The 26,421-nt window shown below is 38.1% G+C and overlaps 1 protein-coding gene across 6 annotated transcripts in view; it reads right to left on the bottom strand.

Annotated features, from left to right (window-relative positions):
* The window catches only part of Rif1 (replication timing regulatory factor 1), a 51,102-nt gene that overhangs the window by 7,822 nt on the left and 16,859 nt on the right, over positions 1-26,421 (bottom strand). For 5 of the 6 annotated variants that reach the window (XM_041631470.1, XM_041631469.1, XM_041631471.1 and 2 more), the window contains 17 exons: positions 25,177-25,239; positions 24,857-24,957; positions 23,438-23,524; positions 22,177-22,250; positions 20,806-20,986; positions 19,167-19,274; positions 18,702-18,851; positions 12,424-12,523; positions 11,614-11,878; positions 9,926-9,968; positions 8,657-8,859; positions 7,107-7,206; positions 6,676-6,795; positions 5,892-6,043; positions 5,423-5,506; positions 5,302-5,344; positions 1,714-4,839 (listed from right to left, as the gene is read on the bottom strand). In XM_041631470.1, the coding sequence (XP_041487404.1) occupies positions 1,714-4,839; positions 5,302-5,344; positions 5,423-5,506; positions 5,892-6,043; positions 6,676-6,795; positions 7,107-7,206; positions 8,657-8,859; positions 9,926-9,968; positions 11,614-11,878; positions 12,424-12,523; positions 18,702-18,851; positions 19,167-19,274; positions 20,806-20,986; positions 22,177-22,250; positions 23,438-23,524; positions 24,857-24,957; positions 25,177-25,239 (5,000 nt within the window). The remainder of the gene's footprint in view (positions 1-1,713; positions 4,840-5,301; positions 5,345-5,422; positions 5,507-5,891; positions 6,044-6,675; positions 6,796-7,106; positions 7,207-8,656; positions 8,860-9,925; positions 9,969-11,613; positions 11,879-12,423; positions 12,524-18,701; positions 18,852-19,166; positions 19,275-20,805; positions 20,987-22,176; positions 22,251-23,437; positions 23,525-24,856; positions 24,958-25,176; positions 25,240-26,421) is intronic. The other variant, XM_041631472.1, reaches the window with a different exon arrangement.

The following is a 26,421-nucleotide window of genomic DNA, read 5'->3' as shown; positions in this document are numbered from 1 at the left end:
GATTTGCTCTCTTCTGGCCTCACCAGCACTGGCTTGTGCATAAACTAACACACACACACACATTATTCCTTTATGCTGATGTGTCACTAAGACTGGTTTAATAAAAAGCAACTCGGCCAGTAGCTAGAAAGGAGGTGTAGGTGGGATTTCTGAACAGGGAAAGCTCTGGGGAAGAAAGAGTTGACAGCGGCCAGATGTGGAATAACCAGGATGAGCGTAATAAAGATGAGGTTCATAAAGAACATAGATTTAAAAATATGGGTTAAATTGTAAGAACTAGTTAGAAACAAGCCTAAACTAAGGCTGAGCTTTCATAATAAGTTTCTGTGTCATCTTTTATGAGCTGATGGCCCTAAAAGGAAGGTCAGTCTACGTGCACACACATACACAAAATCTGTAAGTATACTGTATAATTTGCATAGCCAATTGGTTTACAGACTACAGCCAATAACAACTGGCTTTAGTCATTCTCCTAAACTTGTGAAAGTGTGTGTGTGTGCACACATACACACTGACCCATGACTATACGTAGAGATCAGAGAACAACTTTGAAGGGAAGGGGGTTGTTCCTCAGATGTTGTACAACTTATTTTTGTGAGATGGAGCCTCTCATTGGCCTAGAACTCCCTAATACACTAGGCTTACTGAGCAGCCGATCACATGCCACCAAAGCCCAGGATTTTTGTCTTCAGTGTGGGTTCTGGGAATTGAACTCAGGTCCTCATGCTTGCCTTGCAAGCACTTTACCTATTTTCCTACCCCTGCTCTAAACTCTTTGAAAGCAATACAAGTATCGTGGTCACAAGGCAGCAATCTTAACTATTTTAACCTCACTGTGGCTAATTTATTTGGCTTCTCTAAAGGTCTACAATATGTTCACATTGAGCTACAAATTTTTATCAAAGAACTCATAATTATTAATATCATTCCATATCATCTAGGATTGATTTTCAAGAATGGGCAACATCTAAGTATCTACAATATCCTGTTTTGCCTTGGGCAATAAACCTGTCCTAAGGTATAACAAGACTTTAATCCCAGCACTCAAAGCAGAGGCAGGTTGAAGATGTCTGGTCTACAGAGATGGTTCCAGAACAGACCGAGAAACCCTGTCAAAAAGACCTAAAACAAACAAAAAGAAAACATCACACTGTACTTTTAAGGTCTCAGTACCCACATCAAGCACCTTACAACTCCCAATGCCTCTAGTTTTCATAGGCTCCTGCACTCCTGTGCAGACCCTAAAACATACATATAACATATACATAAGTAAAAGTATAAAAATAAATCTAAAAAATGTGCCTGCTAGCCAATTTCCAAAAGACTATAACCCTAGCTAGCTGAGGGCCATATATGTATATGCATGGATTAGAGTGACCTTTAAGGCATCATGTTTAAGAACAAATGAAGTAAGTGCTAAGCCTTTCAATCAACAGCAATCATGATGCCTAGCTCCTTAAAACTGGTTCCATATATTGTATCACAGAGAAAGGTACTAATAGGACTCATTCAGTATGCTAACAGTGGCCCACATACACACCTGCATCAAGTTGAGTGTGGACAAAAGATTACTTGAAAGGCTTCCTGTCCTTTCCACAGCACATAACCAGTGAGTGACCACGACCCTTACACCCTTACCCTTTACTAGGTTTCGCCCAGTGACCACATATTCCAAGCAAACATTAGACTCATTACAGTCAGTAACATTCCTACCTTGTTAACTGGTGATGACAGCTCATCTTCGTGGGATCTTTTGAGTCCTCTCTTTAAGATGCTTGTGGACGGAGAAGCCAGTGGCGACCAGACACACCGTGCTTGCATACCACTAGGACTTTCAGTTGCTGATCCAAGGGAGGGATCCAGCTCTCCTAATTTTTCAGGAGAAGCATTACTGCTTTCTGCTACCAGTTCAAAAGTCACGTCGGATGTCAGAGACCGTGGGAATTCCTCCACTTTCTCTGAAGCGAAACAAACTTCCTGCAGAATATCACTACCCATTACAGTCTGATTGTCACTTGATTTTGTCTCATCCAATTGATTAAGTTCAACTTTTGTTTCAGTTTTGTAATAAACAGTTCCTTCTTCAGAACTCGTATCAAGTGCGTCACAAACAAAGCTTTCAGTTTTGACATCTAGTCTTCCAACTGGTGCTTCTTCAGGTTCAGGGGTGCTAACAATCATGTCCCTATCCTCTTCCCCAGCGTTGTCAACTTCAGTCTTCAATTGAGCTATCACTGGTGCTTTGTAATTTTCCATTTCTTTGTTCATTTCCTCACATGAGCCTGAATCAGATTTAACACTATCCCCCTCTAGTTCTGCTCTCGCAGGATGCTCAGTATGAACAGTCCTTTTGCTTAAAGGTGTCATGTTATCAGAAAGACTCATACCAGAATTAAAACCCTCAGGGGCTGTTCCTTCAGCATTCATTTCAGTTGTGACTGTTTCAAATTCATCTTTATCATTTTCCTCTGGTGCCATATCTACAGAAATATCCACTTGGGCACTCTCTTCAGAGACGGCAGTTTCAAATGTATCGTTTCCTAGATCTAATTCCATAGCTTCAACACCCTCTGAACTGGATTCTGCTATTACTTTGGAAACCCTCCCTAAGTCACTAACATCAAATTCTCTTTTCAGAATTGCTTCTGAACTTTCTACTTTGTTATCTAAAGAATATTTCTCTGAAATATCCTTGGAATCACTTAAGCATGGGTCTTCACCATTAAACTTCTCGTTATATGACTTTTGGATTTCAGATAGTGTTTCACTAGAATCTGTATCATGAGGGTTTTCTTTTACCATTTCAGATGGCAGATTTTTTCTATCTTCTTCCAACCCAGTTTCAGATCTAATTAAATCACTAGTACCATTCTCTTCTTTAAGATCCAAATGAAAACTCATACCAGGATGTTCATCTACCAACTTGGTTTCAGCAAGCTCATTAGCTTCACAAGTTTCAGGTGTTGTTTCAGGTACTTGCGTATCTGTCGTCTTTGTCTCCATGCTCTTCATAGCACAACTTTCTGTGTTCTTTAACCCAATAAATGTCTTTTCCTGATATTGTGATTTTTCCCCACAGCAGTCACAGCCCTTCGATCTCCTGACTCTCCTGCTTCTCTTGTGTTGACATTCAACTGCTTGGCTCCATTTCTCAGAAGGCACAGAAATGTCTGATGTCTCCATTTTTGAGCAGTCTCCCACACTGCTATCAGTATCTCGTAATCTCTTAATGGCATTCCTAGTCCTGAGATTTGATTCAGGCACAGGAGTAACTGCAAACGAGTTACTTACGCATTTGCTAGTCTTACTTGTGTCCTCAGTTGTAACTGGCGGATCAGTAACTTGCAGTGAATCTGAAGACCCAATAGACTCCTCAAGAATCACTCTATTTGTACTTTCTTCAAAAACCTGAGCCGCTGTTTCTACATCAACTTCATGTGTCTCGTCTGCAATTTTTTTTATACATTCATCTTTGACCACCTTTTCTTCTTGTTCTTCAGTATCAACACTGTCACTGCTTTTATTTTTCCATTTCCCAGATCGTTTCTTTCTAGAAACTTCTTCCTTTGCCTCAGAACTATCAGATTCTGAGTTTTCAACACTGGAAAGCAACCCCTGAGATGCTCTTCTAGTTTGGTAACGTGTACGTCCTCTCAAAGGTTTCTCAGATGACTTATCTACACTGTCCTGGGTACCACCTCCCTCGGAACTAATGTTCTCCTGGTTTGGCTTTCTTTTATTTTGATCAACTTCAGCATTACCACTGGATTCCTCTAAAGTTTTATCATGTAAACCATTTCCCTTTTCAGTCAAATTTTCCTGTGTAAGGGATTCAGCAGTTAGTTTTTGCTTAGGCAACTTGTCATCTTTTATATGTAGAGGACTCTTCGAAATTGTTTTCTCTTCTTCCTTCCGTCTTTCCTTTTTTTGTTGAACGTTATCCTTCTCTTGGCTGTCCGTGGAAGACTCTACTATATCTGAACGCAGCCTTGAAGACCGTCTGAGGGTTTTTGGATTTGGAGCTACTGCAGCTTGACTATCTTCATTTACTATTTGATCTGCTGGTGCTGGAACTGGGAGTTTATTTTCTTTAGATCCCGTATTAATGCCTATGTTTTTCTCTTCTGTTGAGGCTTCTAATAAAGCATTTTCTACCGCAGATTTGGGATTTCTATCTTCATGCTCTAAGGTAGTTCCAGAAGGATGATTGTGATTATCTGACACACATTCTGCTTGACTGAGCAAATCAGAAGGGTTATTTTCTAATGCATGTTCCTCCTGTTCAGATCTCAGTGAAGGCTTAGACGTTTTAGCAGTCAACTGCTCAACTTTACCCCACCTCCGGCCTGATTTCTTACCACCATTCACTAATTTTTCTGAATCAGATTTTGAGTGCATCATTTCTCTTTTCCTTGGTTTTAGTGACATATCAGTTTTAGTTGTGTTTTCTTGGTTGTTTCTCACTGTAATGGTGGATGACATGTTATTCAAAGGGGATGGGCTAAAAGGTCTATTTTCTGAACCATCAAATTTCTCCAGAGTAATAAAGGTTTGTCTCCGACTCACAGGCTGTGGAGGAGTTCCAGAAACGGTGGCATTAGAAACTGAACTACTGCTGACCACCAGTGAACTTTCTATACTAGAACATTCATCTGACACAATCTTTGATGAAATTAACATGTTTTCTGTCGCATCAATATCGGGGCTCAGCGCTTCTGAATTGGTTCCAGCAACAGAACAAGAGTCATTTGGTAAAGAAGCCTTTCCAGGATGTACACCCATACCAGAGTTTTCCATGGCATCTTGAGAGATGAAAACAGTGCTCTCTGTTTGTTCTTCCTACAGAAAAACATACAAATAACAGTAAAACATTAGTTTTTTTGGAAAATTTAAATATAATACAGTGGTAATCAAGATTTTCTTGGAAAACTTAAGTGTAAGCTTTGGTAATTTAATATACTAACTTGTAAAATACCGCAAAAGTTTCAAAATCAGCAAAGAACTGTCAGACAGTGTTCAATTAAAGTTACAACTGAGGCCAGGATTACTGGGAGGCAGAGGCAGAAGTCTGAGAAGAACCACTCCACAGGAGCTCCAGGCCATCCTGAACTTCAATTCCAGAAGTTAGTTACACATATTTATGTGCGATTAATTCATTAGCGTACAGCTCAAAGTTAGGAAATTGTAACTTTATCAATGAAACAAAGATCTACAACAAACTTATAATTTACTAGACCTCAAAACAGAAGGATGACTGATTTTTGAAAAACACCAAAGCATCAAATGTTGCTTATACCTTACCTTGGCATCTTCTTTTGGTTTTTCAGTTAAAGTGTGGCTTTCCCTAAGATAAACAATTGTACAAATTAGATTATTTTTAATTAAATAATCATGAAACTAGTCATAAAAGTTTTGTACTTACATAGATTCTTCTTGACTAAACTGAGCAGAAAATAAGGTGTCTTGTGAAACATCCAGATTATTATACAAGGCAGGAATATCACACCTAGAGAAAAAAATCTTATAAATAAAAATCTAAAAACCTAGTGATATTCCCACTATCAAGTAAAAGTTATAATTCTACCAAAGTGTAATTAATAATCATATAAGAACAGATTTTTCTCCTCCAAAGCTTAGAAACAGTGGGCATATTACTGAAAAGATAAAATGCTATTAAATGCTACCATGTATAGTTCCATCATCTGCCATTAAAATTTAGTATGCTTTGGCTAGATCTGGCTAGATGTGGCCCAGTGGTAGAGCACTTAGCTACCATTACTAATGTCCTAAGATTTCCAAGGCACCCCCAAAAAAACACACCTGACACAATGACACATTATCTTAGTTCTCACAGAAGTGACATAGAGGTCAAGATAAAAATGCCCACAAACCGTTTTGTCTTGAGAACTTCTTTCTGGTGATCAGTCAAAATCCTTGACTTTGCCTCTTTTTCTTCAGGAGGTATGAACACAAAGTCAGTAGATTTTTCCTCTTCCAAGAGCTTATTACTCCTTAACTTTGGAGATGAAGATTCTAATTTCAGCTGTGGGTTTTTAAAAAGATGTGAGTTTACAGATTATTTTCTAATTTTTCTGTTTTCTATCACTATGGTATTATTTTAATTCTGATTACACAGTTTGAAATTGACATACATCCTTCTGATCTGAAGATAAGGTTAAACTGAACATGAGATTCTGTCTCAGACTACAACTGTTAAGACTAGAAGCACACAAATAAAACAATATTCACAATAAGAAATGCCCTTGGCTTTCTCCTACCTCTAATATTCAAAAGATATAGTTAGTAGTAAGCCTTTTAGGAGGCAATTCTATGGAATTAGATATACACGTATTACTAGGCAGCATAAAGTTCTTATCAAAGGATCAAAATTATTGTCATGCAATACTCTGTGCTGTTGACTCATCCTTTCAGCTCTCCTCAGGAAAGGTGCCTACATATAATACTGAGAATGACCATGAGGCTAAGCATCACACACATCTGTCATTACTAAGAAGAAATCACTACAGCTTCTATCAGGCCTGTATTTAACATTATATCACAAACCCAAAATGTTATTTGGTCTTCCACAGCTCTTTCCTCCAAATAAGAGGGTTTGTGTCCTAAAGCTAGCCAACATTATTTACAATTCCAGAAAATATACTTTTGAAAACATACTTTGGCCGACAGCGTTGTATTTTCTTTTCTATCCTTAGTCCGTGCCAAAAAGGAATATCTTTTTCCACTTGATTTTCTTTCCATGCCACTTATCTTGACATCTAATTGTGAATTTTCTGTCTATTAAGAAAAAAAATGAACATATTAAGTATGTCTACACTTTGATTATCAAAATTTCAGTCTAATGATTATTCATTTAAACTGGTATAAAATTTCTTACTATCACTAGGTGGAGAACATAAACGTATTCAGCACATTTTTCTCTTACAGCAGGATAGAGAATTTGACACGCTAAATTATGTTGAACAAATAGAAATAAGCTGTTTTCTCTGGTGAGAACACTTTAGACAAAACAAAAACCCCACAGTAAACCTCTGTTCAAATTCTTACTTAAACCAAACTACTCAAATTGAAGTAAAAAATCAACTTACTGCATCTGAATATGGCCCACTGCATTCATCAATCATTTCAACGTTTTCCAAACCAGGCAACAGAAGCAAAACTTTTTGCTTGGCTTCTCTTAATATTGGTCTTTAAAAATAAGTACAAGGATATTAAGTACACTCATAATGTTAAAAATATTAATTATGAATCAGGTTCTCATGAATCCCAGGCTGGCCTCAAACTTGTGATTTAGCTCTATAACCTTGAATTTCTTTCTGAATCCATCATGTAGAGTTTATGCTGTGTTGGCAATAAAGCCCACCGTTTCAGGTACACTAAGGAAATACAGTGCCAGTCCTATTTATAATTGTTATGTAGCAATTATACCTAGTTTATGTCTCTTACTTACACGTATACAACACTGAGAAACTAGAAAAATATTTTGAGTTTTTCCTCTATACTACCTTTCACAGCTTAACTTTCAAGCAAGGCATAGCAGGCTATGTACCTGTAATTCCAGCATACTAGAAGGTGAGACAGATCACGAATGTTCAACAACAAGCTATGCTATAAGTGTGAAACCTTATCTCAAAATAAACTCAAAATGATAACAAGCAAACCCCCCACCCGCAAACCCATGAGAGTAGTGGACTGATGGCTTAATGGTTAAAAGCACTGATTGCTCTGACCCTGGTTCAATCTCCAGGTGGTCCCACCATTCATTAACTCCAGTTCCAGGAAAAGCAATGCCCTCTTTAGTCTCCAAAACCACCAGGCATGCACACTGTATAGGAATATACTTGCTTGAAAAATACCCTTACACAGTTTTAAAAAAATATATCATGAGTTTTCAAACATTAGGGATTAGTGAGGTGACTGCTCTTCCAAGGGACCTACCTAGCAGCAAGCAGTCTAACCCCAGTTCAAGAAAGACCCAATGAAAGCCCTCTCTGGCCTCCACAATGACCAGACATGGAGTTGGTACACAGACCACATACGGAAAATATTCATATAAAATAATTTTTTCTCAGTTTGGTTTTAGGATATGCTAGACATTGTGGCAAATGCCTTTAATCCCAGGACTCAGGGACAAGTGAATATGGGTTTGAAGACAGCACATCTACATGAGTTCTAGGACAGTCAGGGTTATATATAAATTTTTAAAAATTTAAAAGTTTTACTATGAGGCCGGGCAGTGGTGGCACACGCCTTTAATCCCAGCACTTGGGAGGCAGAGGCAGGCGATCTCTGGGAGTTCGTGGCCAGCCTGGTCTATAAGAGCTAGTTCCGGGAAGTGCACCAAAGCTACAGAGAAACCCTGTCTCAAAAAAAAAAAAAAAGTTTTACTATACTATTACTACTCCCCATTTCTGGCTTTAACAATCTGCAACTCTCTGCCCTTGTTTATTTAAGGATTTTTCTGTTGCACATGCTGGTTTCCCAAAATGTGAAGTCTAATAAAAGTCAACCCAAGTTTAATGGTTACTACATAGTCTGGGAATACAATTAAACTGCACAGGTTGTACTAGAACCCAAAGACAGGTTTACATAATCATAATGGATTAAGCAGGTATAGGAAGTTGCAATGCTAACATACTTTAATTCCTCAGGATAAACCAGAGTTGTCGATTTAGCAAATGTAGCGTTCCACAACAGAGCACTCTGCTTTCGAATCTGTTTGTTCTTGTGAAGAAATATTATGCACAGAAGTGGAGAAAGTTGTCCAAGAAGTTCGCTGTCATAGGCCCCAGGATAGTTGTGCTGTAGAGAAGCAACAATTTCTCCTAATAGCTTTTCTAACTAGGAAAGAGAGGGAGAAGCAAAATGTTTATTAAACACAATTTTGCAAGACATATTACTATTTCAATTTTAAAAATAACAACCATCTTTAAGCAACACCGTGGGTACCATACATATATACTCCTCTTTAAAAACAATCAGGTAAATTTACTTTAAATACAAATATTGTAATTTGATTTGAAGTTATTTCTTAACATAAAATGTTTTCTTATTAATTGCAATAGCAATTAATAACTGCCTATGCAATTTATAAAATATAGCCAACCCTTACATAAAGAGTTAATACCTGAGGATTACATGAGCTCGAAATAGTAAATTCTAAAGAAAAAACCCAACTACTAAAGAATGTAACCATACCCTATTATTTTATGACCATTAAAAAATGAAGCAATGGAAAGGGCAGTGGTGGAGCAACTTTTAATCCCAGCACTTGGGAGGCAGAGTCTGGTGGATCTCTTTCAATTTGAGGCCAGCCTGGTCTACAGAGCAAGTTTGAGGACAGCCAGGTCTAGTACACAGAGAAATCCTGCCTCTAAACGACCCCACACGAAAAAATGGAGCAATGGGGCTGGGAATTCAGTGGTTAACAGCACTCAGTGTTAACTCCAGAGAGAAGACACCTCTTCTGACCTCTAAGATAGCATACATTTATCCAAGGAGTGAAGGAACTTGACATTAAAGCTCATAGGCTTAATTTCAGTCCTGGATTCTACATGGTAGGAGAGAACCAACTCCTGCACATGTCCTCTGACTTCCACTCACACCACAGCATGCATTTAACATCAATTATGTTTAAGAAAGATAACTACAGGGGGCTGGAGAGATGGCTCAGTGGTTAAGAGCATTGCCTGCTCTTCCAAAGATCCTGAATTCAATTCCCAGCAACCACATGGTGGCTCACAACCATCTGGAATGAGGTCTGATGCCCTCTTCTGGCCTGCAGACATACATACAGAAAGAATATTGTATGCATAATAAATAATATTTTTAAAAAAAGAAAGATAACTACAGAAACTGTATGCTGTCCTTAGTGATAAGGTGTATTTTATGGACACTATCTACTTACCTTGTTGTTCAGACTACTACACACTTTAGGAACTTCATCAAGCCTGAGAAGACAGATATAAAATCGTTAATATTTCAAGATGCCATCACTGCACTAGTTATCAAGCTCAGTCTCAAAGAGAAGACACAGAGCCACAAAAAAAAAAATAAGGAAAAACAGTCACATAGTAATGTAAAATATCCCAAGAATCAAATATCAAAAATGAAGTAAACATAACACTTAGAAAACAAATCTTTAAAAACACCTAGAACAGACTTCAAGTGCCTGTGATTAACTACTTGTCCAAGTCCTGTCATTTGTGCACAGTTAGGTCTGTGTACACTAGGCTAGTGCTGTACTAAGCTATTTCAACAGAACCACACACACATTTAAGTGTGGGCAGGTGCCTGTGGAGGTCAGGGAAGAGGCAGAGGTCAAAAGAAGCAACAGCTGAAGTTAGGATTACCAGCAGTTTAAGCCTACCCAATGTGGATGCTGAAAGCTACACTCCAATCTTCAACACTCTTAACTGCTTCAGCCACTGCTCTGGCTTCTCCTTATATTCTAAAATAAAATGTTCTAAATCATTTAAATCATAATAATGATTTTAAAAAAATGTGGCCAGGTGGTGATGCACACTTTTGATCCAAGCACTTGAGAGGCATAGGTGGCTGAAATCTCTTGACTTTGAGCCCAGGCTGGTCTACAAATTGAATTCCAGGATAGTAAACAGTTCTTGTCTCAAAAACAAAGAACCTTGGCTTAACAGACGTTATGGTCAATACAAACAATGATATAAGGGCAAATAATGCTTAAATGTTATGACAGACAAGGCTGGATATAGAACCAATGGAGTGGGGCTGGAGAGATGGCTCAGCAGTTAAGAGCATCGCCTGCTCTTCCAAAGGTCCTGAGTTCAATTCCCAGCAACCACATGGTGGCTCACAACCACCTGTGGTGAGATCTGGTGCCCTCTTCTGGCCTTCGGGCATACACACAGACAGAAGATTGTATACATAATAAATAAATATTTAAAAAAAAAAAAGAACCAATGGAGTCCACTGATCAGAAACTGGGATTAAGAGAATGAGGTTTTCATGTATATAACTACAGTGTATTATTCAATTGCATAGTATCAAGTAAAATAGATCTGTATTATGTATTTAATAAGCATGTTCATGTAAATAAATATGAAAAAAATCACATATAAAATTGAAAATTGCAGGGAGAGAAAAAAGTCAAATGAAATATTTCTAAGTCCTTTCTATTTGAAATTTTTACATTTTAGAATACATACAGATATATTCTAAGAATTTCATCCAGGACAAAAAAGACGATACGAAAGCAAAAAATTACTTATTATACTTAAATTACACGTATTAGGCTGAGAAGACAGGCTCTGTTGGTTTAAGTATTATCACACAAACATGAGGACCTGAGTGAATTTGGATCCCTAGAACCTGAATCCAAAGCCAGATGAGGACACAGACTTGCAAACCTAGCACTAAAGAGAATATCCTGGTGCTTCCTAGAGTTTGCAGCTGGAATTAATGAGCTGAAAGTTAGTGAGAGGCCCTGTCTCAAAAAGCAAGGTAGGTAGTTAATAAAATGTGTTAATGCATAACACATTCATAAACCATGTACACAAAAATCACACCAAAATTTTAAAAAAATCATATACTTAACATGAATAAGCTGAAAATACTTACTTTGAGTTTTCATACAGTAAAGCCAGAGGTCTTGTGAAAGTTGCAAATATTTCTCGGATCATAGAAGGCAAGGAAATGTGTCCAAATATATTAGAAAGCATGCTGATGACAGAGTTAACAATATTAACCAGCGTATCAGAAAACGTTTCCTTGAAGCTCAGAGTGTGGAAAGAATGGATCACTCTCACAATTAGCTTAAATAAAGAAGCCAATTTCCCAAGGGGTTCCTTCTTCTTTCTGGACCATTCTGAAGATCTCTGTAGTGCTAAGACAAAATTGGATTGAGTTTGCATATATCACTTACTTTTACATTTTGCATTCAAATGCTAACTACATCAAATATACATGTTCTTGTTATCTACATCCTCAGATAAGCCTTCAAATAATAAACTATTACCGAATAAATGTCACTAGACTTACATTAGAAATGAAAACCAGGTCAGGTGGTGGTGGCATACACCTTTAATTAATCCCAGCACTTGGGAGGCAGAGGCAAGTGGATCTCTGTGAGTTCTAGGCCAGGCTGGTCTACAAGAGCTAGTTCCAGGACAGGCACCAAAAGCTACAGAGAAGCCCTGTCTCGAAAAATCAAAAAAACTGGCAAATCTCAAATAATCCCCCCAAAAAAGGAACTTCAAAGAAATTATAAAATACATTTCGGTTTCTGCTATCCCGCAGAATTCCATAACTATTTTACAATTACTAAATCATACAACTGAAATACAGAGAAACCCAGCCTTGAAAAACCAAACAAATTTTCCCTGAAATGCTATGAAATACTGTATTAACAATGGTAAAGAAAATACTTACATTTGATTTTGGGCTGATATTTAATATTATACGGTGAAAAGTCGATACAATCAACCATTACAATAATAATTTGAGAGATCCTATCCAAGAATAACAAATCCTAGGAAAAAATGTAAGTACCACAATCAGAAACCCTTACTACAGGAATAGTATTCAAGTGCCAATTCACATACAAAAATTTTATTATGCTACAAATACATTGTCATTAAGTACTTCCCAGTTAGGTGTTCTATGGCAAACACTGTGCTTCTCAACACTCAGAGAAAACTATTGATCTTTACAGTACCAAAAATAAGTCATATCCACTAATAAATCCCATTTATTTATTTATTTGTTGACTGATTGGGATCTATGCAAGATCTTAGCCATAGCTCCACCTAAAACCCCACCCTCAAAACTAGAGTGCCAATTCAGCTGTGGAGGTGCAGAAAAATAATACACCTACAGGAGGAGGTTCCAGGGTATCAAACAGCCACTTCCACTCTCCATGAGCACCAGCGCTCACACACGTGCTCTCTCGCTCTCTCTCTCACATACACATACACATACATACATACACACACCCCTACATAATTCCAAGTCTTGAAAATTAATAATATTAAGCCCCATGAATACAAATACAATGAAAGCCGCTAACTAACGCTCAATAAGCTCCTCTACATTTCTTCCTCATCCTTAACAAAAGAAATAACAGAATCTAAAAATGTGAGGCAGAAAGACTGGTAGAAAACACAGAGCTTTCCCCTCCCACATCTACAGCTACTACTTTTCCAGGCATGAGGTACACCCTCCAACAAAAAATTTGATTAAGTACAGAGAAGAAAAAGGTATTCTCCACCAACAGGATGAACTATCGACGTTCACAAGACTTCCGTGGAATGTATGGGATTCAGAGAGTATCTCTTAAGCACTTTCAGAGATCCAAATATATCCATGAGAGACAAGATTCCATAGTGGGAACTGATACCAGGCTCAACAAAGCAATCTAGGTCAAACAAAATCAAAAGTATTCACCATCATATCCAAATGTCCAAAAACTAAGAGGATATGGATTCACCAAACAAGCACTGTGCTTAATCGATGCCCTCATTAATTCAAAATGTTCAAAAATCTAACAACAGCCTGGTGTGATGTTGGCCCATGTTGGGGGCTGCAGACCCCTGGCCCCTTGACTTTCTTTGCCCACCTCAAACTCTTTGTCTGCTGGAGTGAACAGAGTAAACAACTTATTTCCTGTGCCTGCAGCTGCTCTGAGTAGGAGACCCTAATGAACTCCGGTTTTGCAGCTGGGCAAGGCTATCAGTTAAGGATCCAGATATAAGCATCCCTGGAGCATAATAAAGTTGTCATACTTAGCTTTCTTGTTTCAAGGATGTCTCCGTGTCTCTGTGTGTCTCCAGCCTAGCTCCCAGCTTGCACAGAGCAGGCACTACAGGCCCACACCTTTAAACCAAGAACATAGGGGAACAGAGCCAGGTAGATCTCCTGAGTTCAAGGCGAGCTTGGCCTACAGAGTAAGCTCCAGGTTAGGAGCTACACAAAGAAACCCTGTCTCAAAAATGCAAAAATCTAAGAAGGCTAGTGAGATGGCTCAGTGGGTAAAAGCGCTTACCACCAAAGCTAACAGTCTGAGTTTAATCCTAGGAACCATATAGTGGAAGGAGAACCGACTCCCACAGTTGCCCTCTGACTCAACAGGTACACTTACACGCATGCATGTGCTGTGTAGATCAGAACCGCTAATCAAAGTTATAAAACCAAAAAAAATCAAAGTTTATAAAGTTACAAACAAAACAGAAGGGTCAGGCACAGTAACCAAGGCTTGGAATGTCAGCAATATAAAGTCTTACCTATGTAAATTCTATTAAATTGGAATCCAGTCAGGGCTACAGTGTTTCCTTGACTCAAAACACACACACACAACTGGGGTTGGATGCACACACCTGTAACCCAGCACTGTGAGGAACAGAGTCAGGAAGATAGTTTGGGCTTGCTGGCTGACAGTCAAACAGGAAACTCCAGGTTCAGTAAGAAACTTAAGAGAATAAAATGGAATTATAGACCAAGACAGCTAAAACTCTCCTTTGACGTGTACATGCACATAGGTATCACACTCCACACCCCCATCCGACACTATGTCCTCATGTGAACCCACCAAGGAGAAGGGTTTAAGATGGCTCAGGAAATAAAAGCAATTGCCCCACAAACCTGACCCCAGAACCTATTGTGAAAGGGAAAGACCAACTCCCAAAGGTTGGCCTTGACTTCTACAACACAGGTTCCCATGTTCCCACCCTCATATTAATATTAATTTCTAAAATAAAAATCAATGGAAGATTAATTAGGATAATTGGTATGGTAGAGTCCCTGAATAGCATGTATAAAGCCTGACCAAGCAAACCGGGTATGGTAAGTCACACCTGTAATAACAGCACTCATGAGGTGGAGAGAAAAATAATCCATAGGACAGACAGACAAGTGATCTCTAGTCCTTGACCCTCCAGCCCACATCCAAACTTCCATTCAAAGTAACTATAGATGCTAAGTCCCAGCACAGAAACAAAAAGGCAAAAGTCCAAGACAGCATCTGTTCTCTAAAAATAAAATCTTATTTTAATGGATCCAAATAAGAATCTGGAAGGGCTTCCAAAAAAATTTAAAGCTGGTTATATTCCAAGAGAATGAAAACAAAGATCAATGAAATGAGGCTGCCAATGTAAGACATAAAAAAAAAATAATTCAATAAAAAGATATAATTTACTGCTGCAGTGGTGGCTCACATCTTTAATCCCAGCACTTGGGAGGAAGAGGCAGGCAGATCTCTGGGAGTTCAAGGCCAGCCTGGCCTACAATAGTTCCAGGACAGGTCACAAAGTTATACAGAGAAACTCTGTCTTGAAAAACAACAACAAAAGATAAAGATGTCAATTACTGAAGAAAAGCCAAGCTGAAATGGTGCTGGAAAAAGTTCTGTGAACCAATAAAAATCTCAGTGGAAAGCGTTACTAACAGACTACTGACTAATAAAGAAAACACAAGGTAGAGAATTTGGACCACTCAAATCCACAAATGTACTTTGGGACACCATGGAAAGACCTAGCTTTTGGGTTATGGCCATAAAAAGACTACTTTACCTAAGTCAGAGTTATCATTTTCAATAAAGGAAAATTTTTTTGTTGTTGTTTTGTTTTGGTTCTGGTTTTTCTTTTTTCTTTTTGGTTTTTTTCGAGACAGGGTTTCTCTGTGGCTTTGGAGCCTGTCCTGGAACTAGCTCTGTAGACCAGGCTGGTCTCGAACTCACAGAGATCCGCCTGCCTCTGCCTCCCGAGTGCTGGGATTAAAGGCGTGCGCCACCATCGCCCAGCTAAAGGAAAATTTTCTACACCTAGAGAAAAAGATGCCCATCAGGCAAAAGCCTATAGAATTCCAAACAGAACCAAAAAATAAAATTGCCCATAACAGTTTAAATAATTCAGCTGGGCGCTGGTGGCATAACACCTTTAATCCCAGTACCTGGGAGGTGGAGACAGGCGGATGGATCTGAGTTTGAGGCCAGCCTCGTCTATAAAGCTGGTTCCAGGACAGCCAAGGCTATACAAAGAAACCCTGTCCTGGGGGAAAGGGACGTGGGAAGAGGGCAGACTAAAAGAAAGCATATTGAAAAGCTACTAAAGGGGCAATTAAAGTCTCAAACTAACACCTAATTATGTGACAGAAAAGCCCAAAGCCAGAAGTGCCTAGAAAGACACATTCCCAGTCAACAAAGACTATTACACCCAGCAAAACTAAAAATCAAAATGCTGCACATGGTAGCATCACTTTTAATCCCAGCACTGAGTAGACAGAAGCAGGAGGATTTCTTTTATTATTTTTTTTTAAGATTTATTTGTTATTTATACAGCATTCTGCATGCCTGTATGCCAGAAGAGGGCACCAGATCTCATTATAGGTACCTGGGAGGCACCATGTGGTTGCTGGGAATTGAACTCATGACCTCTGGAAGAATAGCTAGTGCTCTTAACCTCTGAGCCATCTCTCCAGCCCGCAGGAGGATTTCTTTAGTGAAACTGCTATCACCCCTCCCTGATATAAAAGATATAAAAACTTTTCATAATAAACACAGATTCAAGAAATTTCTGACCACAAAGTGAGTTCTACAAGGTAAATACTTCAATTTTAATATAACCAAGAGGTCGCAAGGAACAAAAAAGCAATACTTGGATAAAAAGATCAGAAAATGCCATACCACTGGAGAGATGGCTCAGTGGTTAAGAGCACTGTCTGCTCTTCCAAAAGGCAGGCGGATCTCGAGTTCAAGGCCAGCCTAGTCTACAGAGCAAGTTCCCAGACAGCCAAAGCTACAGAGCTGTCTCAAAATAAAAGGGCGGTGGGGGAGAGGAACAAAAATTAACATAAATCTTTCAAAACTCTGAACACCCGACTTTCTCAATTCTTCAACAAAGTGGTAAGACTAGGCCAGGAGAGGCAGCCCAGAGGCTAAGAACATTTGCAGCACAGCTCTTCTAGAGCAAGCACCCACAGGGAGGTATGTTAGCAATCTAGCTCCAGGTCCAGTTCCTTCCTCTATGGGCAGTACATGCAGATAGAACAGACATACATACATGGAGGCAAAAAGCACCTACTCACCTGCATTTAAGAAAGAGAAAAACTGAGGAACACAGGGTGTTTAAAAAAAATAGGATCCATCTCTGCTGCCTCCAAGAAACATACTTCACCAAAGACAGAAACAACTTTAAGGTAAAAGTAAAGAGGTATTCCAAACAGATTTAGGAAACAAGTATATTCTAGGATCTGACATGACTCAAACCAAAATAACTCAAATGAGATAAGGTCACTTCATAAAATACACCAAGAGGAAGGATAGTACAATCCTAAATATATGCACATACACAAGTATACCCATGATAAAAATTTTTAGATGTAAAACAACAGATAACCCCAATACTGAGATAATAATAGGTGACTTGAATAGAACACTCAGCAAAAGACATCTAGACAAAAACTAAACAATCAAACTCCATACAGCAAATGGACTCAACACTACTGATTGACAAAAACACTGACGAATAACTCTTCTCGACAGGGTCCATGATCTTCCTCCAAAACTGACCACCAATTAGAACACAAAGGAAGCCTCAACAGATAACAAAATTAAAATATCCTGTATTCTAAAGCTAGGTATCAGTAGCAAAACTATAAAAAAAAAGAAAAATGAAAATTGAAGAAAAATTTAACATACCAAATCTATGGGACATAACAGACAGTCATGAGGAAAAGTATTAAAGGCCTAATATCAAAATGTGAGATCATATTAATAACTTAATGATGCTCCAAAAGACCCAAGAAAAACAGGAACAATCCAAACCCCACAACAGTAAATAGGGATAATCAAAATCAGGTAACAAACATCAACACAAAGAATCAAAAGGAAGAGCTTGAGCTTTGAAAAGAATGACCAATGGCAGCTGGCTGCGCTGTAGAGTCTGCCTTTAATCCCAGCTATGGTACAGAAGCAACAATTATTGTATTGCCATTTCAGTAACTGCTATCTAGTTGGATTTGACATGTACTTTACAAGGAGGTAATTTCATGCCTGGTCAAAAGTCCATGGCTGGTGAAGTCATATAGGGGTTCGGGCCTGCTCACCAGAATGCCAAAGTCCTGAAGCATCAATCAAGTGGCAAAAGAGAACACAGTGAAGTTGCCAACCCAAGTGCTGTAGGAAAGTCTGACTCAGCAGTCACATCCCACTCTAACAGTCAAAGCCCATAAATTTTCTCTCTGATGTCAGAAACAGGCAAAAGCTGTGCTTCTCCCCCATCCCCAAGAAAGCTGCAGGTTCTGGAATTTTGATCCATTCAAAAGGAAAAAAACTGTTCAATATGCTTTCCTTTCCATGCCAACTACTTCCACCCAGTAAATTCTACAAAGAAAAATAATTTCACATTATCTATACCAAGAAAGGGAGACACACACAGAGCTCCATGCAGACACACTCAGCAGATTGCATTCTCCTTTTCATATAGGGATTTTAACTCAGGCCTAATCAAGATTCATACTTTGATGTGGAGAAAAGTTCGTAACTAATCTGTACAAAGGTGAGTATACAGACACTGTAGTTAAAATAAGGAGGCACCCCAAGGTAAAGACTTGTGTTTCTCTAGATCAACTGGACCTCTAGTACAGAAGCTTTAGTAAACTTCATTTTTTCATGTTATCTCCAATTTATAAAATATATAGTACAGGGGGAAACTCACTGAAAATACTTCGTCTTCCACACTGCAGAGTATTTTAGAAGAAAGCTCTTCACAGCACAAATTCTCTTCTGCTGTTGCCACCAAAGCAGCACAGCGTGCAAATGCTCTATATAATTCTGACCAAGTTTTAAGTAAAGTCTTCATGGTAGCCTAATAACAAAGCAGAAGTTAGGTAAACTGACACCAGCATATTAAAAATAACAGGATTAATACATTTGAGACTGTGAAAAGTGAGACATCTAAGGTGTCAGACGGACCTGTTATAACTCCCTATTATAGTCTATGTGAACAGTATCAGAAATTACCAAAGGTCAAAAGTCAAAAAAGTCTATTTCACCGTCTTTGCCTTCGCACAAGTATTCCTCCACCCCACAATACTAATTTCAAGAAAAATTAGAGTTGGTGCTAATCACATATAAAGGTAGTATTTCCAGAAATACTTACAGAAGCAATATACATTCTTACCATGGGAAATGTCTGAGCTGAAAAAATATGGCTTATTGGTAAAGTCAATGCACCATAGATGGCACTAAAGTTATGTTCTAAGGCATCACCTTGATTAACTTCATTAGTCTGAAATACAAAATATGGAGTTAGACATATTACCATCTAATTCAAATCCTACCCGGCCTTAGCCTAGATAAAATATGACCTCAGTGAGATGAACTAAAACCCTATGCAGACTCAAGATGGGATCACATTCAAGTATGGTGAGGTCACATACAAACAAATAGCAATCCGCCTGCCATGGCAGACAGCTGAAATTATGTGAATACTATTCAAGGTATGGACTGCTGGCTACCACTATTAACAGATGAAGGCCAGATTCTCTCAGGGCTCCAAAACTGAAAACCAGACTCCTAGTCTTCAGAATTCTGAGAGTAGAGATTTATTTATTTATTATTTATAATTGGAGCTAGAAGTAGAGCCCAGTGATCTGGAGAGGTAGTACTTTTTATCTTGGGCTTCACTCTAGTATAATATAAAACAGTTAATTTAAAAAACAAACATTCTCTTGTTTTCACCACCTGTTCATGTGAATTTGTTCTCCAAAACCTTTGGGAACTGAGACATGGAAGAGAAACAAACAGGGACAGGGAGACTCTAGGACCCCCAGAAAACAGTGTATTGATTGTGGTGTTTTGAAAGAAAACCGCCCCTGAAAGGAGTGGTACTAGTGGGTGTGCCTTTGTTGGATTAGGTGTGGCCCTGTTAGAGGAAGTGTCACTGCAGGGGTGGGCTTTGAGGTCTCCTTTGCTCAAGCCTCATTCAGTGAGGCACAGTCCACTTTCTGTTGCCTTCTAATCAAGATTGTAGTCAGCACCATGTCTGCCAACATACCTCCATGCTCCCCACCATGATAATAGACTTAAATCTTTGAAAATGTAAGCCACCCCAGTTAAAAACTTTTTTTTATGAGTGCTGTGGTCATGGTGTGCCTTCACAGCAATAAAAACCTTAACTGACACACTGATTTTAAATTCTGAAACAACCCTATGCTCCCAAGCTGTAAGTTATACTTCACACATGTTATCACAGCATTTAGAAAGCTGAGGAAAGAAGACTACTATGAGTCTTGAGGCCAGCCTGTTCTAAAGAAAGCTGCTACAGACGGACACCATCTAAAAACACAGAACCTCAAATATTTCATAAGAAATTAGTCAGAGGGGGCTGGAGAGATGGCTCAGTGGTTAAGAGCATTGCCTGCTCTTCCAAAGGTCCTGAGTTCAATTCCCAGCAACCACATGGTGGCTCACAACCATCTGCAATGGGGTCTAATGCCCTCTTCTGGCCTGCAGGCATACACACAGACAGAACATTGTATAAATAAAAAAATAAATATTTTAAAAAAATATTTCTTGGCTGTAAGTTAAGACTTTAAAAAAAAAATTAGACAAATGAACTCATAAAAGCCCCTGCTACCATTCAAAAAAAATTAAGTAATTTAATTTTTATTTAAACACATTACTTGTGATCTTTCAAAATAGAGGGGAAACTAGCATGGTGGTAGCAGAGGCAGGGGACTGTGCCAAGCACAAGTTCAACCTGATATACAAAGGTTAGTCCAGACCCCAGGGAGGGAGCCACAGCAGCTGTGCGGTACCTGATGAATCACATCAGTCAGAGGAGTCACTATAATGCTCCACATTCTCCAGAGATGCTCCTTGTTTGCCAACTGCTTCGCATTCTGATTAATCACACTCAGTACAGAATCACTAAAAGCCAATGGCGAAGTTGGACCAGAAAGTACACATCCTACAAGTGTTTCCAGATTGAGAAAAAACCTAAAAAATTAAAACAATGTATCAGAATGAGTACTTCATCCAGAAAGACATTTATGCATTAGCAAAATTCTAAAATTAACAATTGAACACAAGAAATGGTGAAGTTGTCTGTTTTTTATTTATCTCCCGAGGCTCTAACACAACTACCAGCCTCTAATCACAACCAGCTACCCACGTACCCAATATCAAATTATGACACAAGAGCTAGAGAGAAAACTCAAGAGCACTTGTTTTTTCCAAAATCTGGGTTAGTTTCCTGCCCCACACTGCCACCATGCATGATTCCACATCCAAGTGATTTGACATGGAATCTGGCTTCCAAAGGCAGTAAGTCATATACATGGTGCACACACACATGCAGGCAAAACACACACACACACACACACACACACACACAAATATCTTTAACACAAGACCTGGTGACAAACCCCAGCATTGAGGAATCAGACACAAAAAAAGATCTACAATAAGATGGCCCTGGGCTACAAAGCCACATCACAAAACACAAAATGACCAACTGAGCTTAGTGGGTTATCTATCTGTAACCTAGCAATTAGGAGGTGGAGGCAGAACTGCCACAAGTTTAAGGCCAACTTTGGCTGTATATAGACAGGATGCTTAAATAAAGAAAAACATTTTAATTCTAAAACCAATTTTAAACTCATTCATTATATAATCATCTTTCATGAAAAAGAAAAGAGGAAAAAACCGGGCAAGGGACTGGATTAGTTGTACAGTTTAATCCCAAAAGAGATAGGCAGATCTGAGCTCAAGCACAGCCTGTTCTACATAGCCAGGTTAAACATGATGCTAAATAAAAACACGGTCTAAATAAAAACACTGAAAAACAGCCGGGCGGTGGTGGCGCACGTCTTTAATCCCAGCACTCGGGAGGCAGAGGCAGGCGGATCTCTGTGAGTTCGAGACCAGCCTGGTCTACAAGAGCTAGTTCCAGGACAGGCTCCAAAACCACATAGAAACCTTGTCTCGAAAAATCAAAAAAAAAAAAAAAAAAAAAACACTGAAAAACAAAAAGGCCACAGTGATACACTTCTATCCTAGAAATTAGCAAGTGGAGAAAGGAGAAATCAGTTCAAGTCAGTCTCTTTACTCAGTGATTCGAGGCCACCGTGATTGATACTCATGCAACCGTGACAGGACTTAAAATAAAAAGCAAGGTGCAAACTTACTTTTCATCTGCAACACCACATTCTAAAAGATTGTTGTTAAAAATTAACTGGATTAAGAACAAAGCTGGAGTTCCCTGAAAAGAAAACAAAGTCACAATTCCCAGTAAGAAGAACAGTTTGTTTTCTACAAGCATTTAATATGAATTATTTTAGAATGAAAACTTAAGAGTATGATGGCAACAGCAGTTTATTTCAAAAACTAAACAGTGCAAGGCATAGCGGCACACACTTTTAATTGTAACAGCCAGTAAACTGAAGGGGAAGAATCTTGAGTTCAAGGCTAGTGTGGGATACCTAATGAGACTCTGTCTTCAAAACAAAACAAGCCAGGTATGACGATAGCACTATGTATGAGTTTGAGATTTAGAAGCAAGCCTGGTTTACAGAGCAAGCCCTAGGCCAACTAGGGCTAAAAAGACAGTCTTAATTTTTTTCTTTTGAAAAAAAGCTCCGAGCCGGGCGTTGGTGGCGCACGCCTTTAATCCCAGCACTCGGGAGGCAGAGGCAGGTGAATCTCTGTGAGTTCGAGATCAGCCTGGTCTACAGAGCTAGTTCCAGGACAGGCTCCAAAGCCACAGAGAAACCCTGTCTCGAAAAACCAAAAAAAAAAAAAAAAAAAAAAAAAAAAAGCTCCGTAGTTAAGAGTGTTCTGCTCTTACAAAGGACCAGGCTTCAGTTCCCAGTACCCACATTAGGTGGATCACAACCACCTGTAATTAGCTGCAGGAGAATCTAACACCTTCTCCTGGCATCTCAAACTACTGCTATCCCACATTATTGAGACACAAAGAAGCTAATAAAATTAAATGAACAGTAAGAAAAATAAAAAAATAAAAAAAAAAAACAAATCCAATGCTATTCTCTGATCATAGTTTTCCCATGAGAAATTAAAGATGGTGAGGCATCAGATGACACACCCTAGAAAATGCTGGACTCAGAAAACCCATGTTTCAAACAACAAAGTATATTTCACACTACTAAGCTAATTATTATTAAGCTTTCAAATACTTTAGTAGTAGCCAGTAATATTACTCCATACAAACAAACGGAAAACGTTCTTTCGAGTCCACTAATAAACCCAGGGAAGAAAAAAGGTCATCTGCTGGCACAGTACCATCTTTAATTTTTCACAGCAATCTATTATTCTGCATACAAGGTTTTTAACGTAACCAACCAACTTCAATTGTCATTTAAGAAATCTAAAGGAATTTTTGTTTTGCCAATCTTTATCATATCACTACACTACATTTAAGATACTTGCATTAAGAATATCCATATTAGCAACCTGATATGCTGGTGAACCTAATACTTTCTGAGGAAGTTCTTTAACTGTAATTTCCATGAGAACCTAAGAAAGAAAGATTTTACAATAGTTAGCGATAAAAACCTGTTCCTAAGTAAAAACTTTACATCATCTATGTTTCTAACTTAAGTAATCATCACTTGTAATTTATTATAGTATATTCCTAATATATATTATATTTACATTGTGATTCATTACAGTATATTCATAGACTATTGTGTATGTTTACATTATATTCAAATTATTGTTTGTTTACCTTATTTCAAACGTTCAAAGAGAAAATATGGAAGAACTACTTTTACAAGTTTTTGTTATAGAATAAAAAGCATATATGAACAAATATCCATAATTTAACTATTTTTCTAAAAATGGACCTTCATAGTACTTCACTGTTATAAGAAACTCTGCAAGTTAGGTGGTGGTGGTGGTGCTCGCCTTTTAATACCAGCACTCAGGAGGCAGAGGAAGGTAAATCTCTGAGTTCGAGGGCAGCCTGGTCTATAGAGTACCAGGACAGGCTCTAAAGCTACCCTGTCTCAAAAAAAAAAAACAAAAATCACATACACACCAAACAGGCCTAAAAGGCCTATTTAAACAGCTTGCTAGCTTAACTACAAGTCAATTCTCAGGTTATAAATCCAAAGATGCTAGAGTCTCCTAAACTGTTCCCCAAGTCTTCCTGTGCTTGTAATAATATGAACTACAAGGTGTTAAGTGTCGTTAATAGTTACCTTAGTAAAGACATTTTTAGCCAATTTTGGAAATACACTAAAGTTGACAATATTAATTTGTGCCTTATCCAGACTGCTTTGTAAACATAAACTCACTTAACTATTTAAACTACTAAGTACACTTTTTACAAATACAAATTCAGAACTGATATGCCACATAAGCACGGCAATTAATTGTCCAAATTCCCTTAGTTAGACAAAGGTTCAACCTAATTTGTTCTAGAGTCCTTGATACCATCTACTATGCTATACCAGCACGGTGTATTTAACGATATTATTTGTTACACTATTATAAAAACTACGTTTTTTTTTCCAACTTATTTTTTTCATTCCTACTATTGAAGTTTTTAAAGAATACTTAAAAACTGACAGTTTGCTATTGTTACCAAGCACCATAAACATTGAAATTTGTTCAGTTTAAGTTGCATGTCTCCCTTTAACAACACTGTAGATGTCTGTAGCTGCTACTGCTACAGCTATTTACTATGCAGGTTTCAAATGACATTTGAATGGCAGTTACAATAAATACAGTTAAATTGCTAGTCAATATTTGGTATTATAGGTTTGTGCCAAACATTAACTGAACAGTATCAATATAAACTGAATCTCAGAATTAGACTTTAAGGCAATTTATAACTATATTTACCAGTGTTTTTGGTACAGGAAATACTTCTGACTTCACTATGTTTTCCAAAGATTTTAGTAAAAGAGTCAAAACTTCAGAACCTGATCTTTCTTTTCTGTTTCCTATGAAAGAATAAAAGAAAGGCTATAATTCCAAACATGTTTTAGATGAGTATATCTACTAAGAGCTATGAAAATTTTATTTTAATTAAACAATTTAAGCAACTTGTTAAAGGATTAAAAGATTAATTTCATAAACATAATACAAATAAGGTTTATACTGGCAAGTGAAGCACTGCACTTGCACCTGTGAAGGTCACTTAGCAATGTAATAGTACTTACCTGACTCAGTAACTGACTTCACCAAGCTAATTAGCGCCTTCCAGATAGCACTAACTACAGCATCTGTCAAGGAAACAAAATTTTTTCAGATAAGGTTCAGTTCCTAGTAACCCATGTCTAACTCCAGTTTCAAGGAATCTGATGTCCTCTTCTAACCTCCTTCAGCACCAGGCTCTAGTACACATACATACACAGGCAAAATACTCATATATATAAAATAACTCTAAGAAAACAAGAAAGCAAAACCTATTCTGCGGTTCCTTATACTAACAGCAAAATGAGAATTTGACTATTTATAAAACCACCATTTCAATCTTTCTTTATAGAAATTAAGCCTTTTTAAAAAGGACGTGTTAACAATGGGCCTGTCCTATAACAAAGAATAAATGTTTTTCACTTTTATCTGTATTTTCTAGGTTGAATGCCCATCACTTCTGCAAGAAGGAAAACAATGATTTAAATGGTAAGTCATGCCTGGTGTACACACTTATCCATTTCACTTAAGAGTCAGAGACAAGCCGTGCAGCGCATGCCTTTAATCCCAGCACTCAGGAGGCAGAAGCAGATGGATCTCTGTGAGTTCAAAGCCAACCTGGTCTACAAAAGCTAGTTTCAGGACAGGCTCCAAAGCTGCAGAGAAACCCTGTCTCGAAGTCAAAGACAAGAGGACTATCACTGGTTTCAGGTCAGATGATTTCCAAAGAATACAAATTTCCCCAGCCTAGACTCCATAGCTACTACACCTTTTGTTTATTAAATAAACAGTACCCTTTTATTTATTAAAAACAAAATAAATAAAAAGAACCAAAACAAAATAAAATGTCTCAGCAGGCACTTTTGCCAAATCTGATAACCTGAGTTTAATCCTGAGACACAACTGACATTAGTGGAGGAAAGAACTTCCAAAATTTGTCCCGTCTTTCACACATGTGCCGTGGAAAAGCCTTAATACACACATACATGCATAATAGGAGAAAATATGCTTTATTTTACCTACTTATTTTTGGGTGACAGGCTTTATGTTTGAAAATTGGGTCTACCTTAAGTGAGTGACCCATTTTTCTCAGCTTCTCCAATGCTCGGATCATGTTTGCCACCATACTCATTTTGAAGCACGGTATCTTTGTTGCCTAGGGTGGCATCAAACGTTTGGCAGTCTTCCTGTCTTACCACCTCTATTATGCATTATCTATCTCTTAGTACAATCCAACTATTTTCTTTTCCTATGTAGTCTTGGGTGTCTGA

The sequence above is a fragment of the Microtus oregoni genome, unplaced genomic scaffold (assembly GCF_018167655.1).
Source record: "Microtus oregoni isolate MIOR12 unplaced genomic scaffold, Mior012 000037F_ref0000500, whole genome shotgun sequence".
Lineage (NCBI taxonomy): Eukaryota > Metazoa > Chordata > Mammalia > Rodentia > Cricetidae > Microtus > Microtus oregoni.
This window is presented reverse-complemented; position numbering and strand designations above follow the sequence as displayed.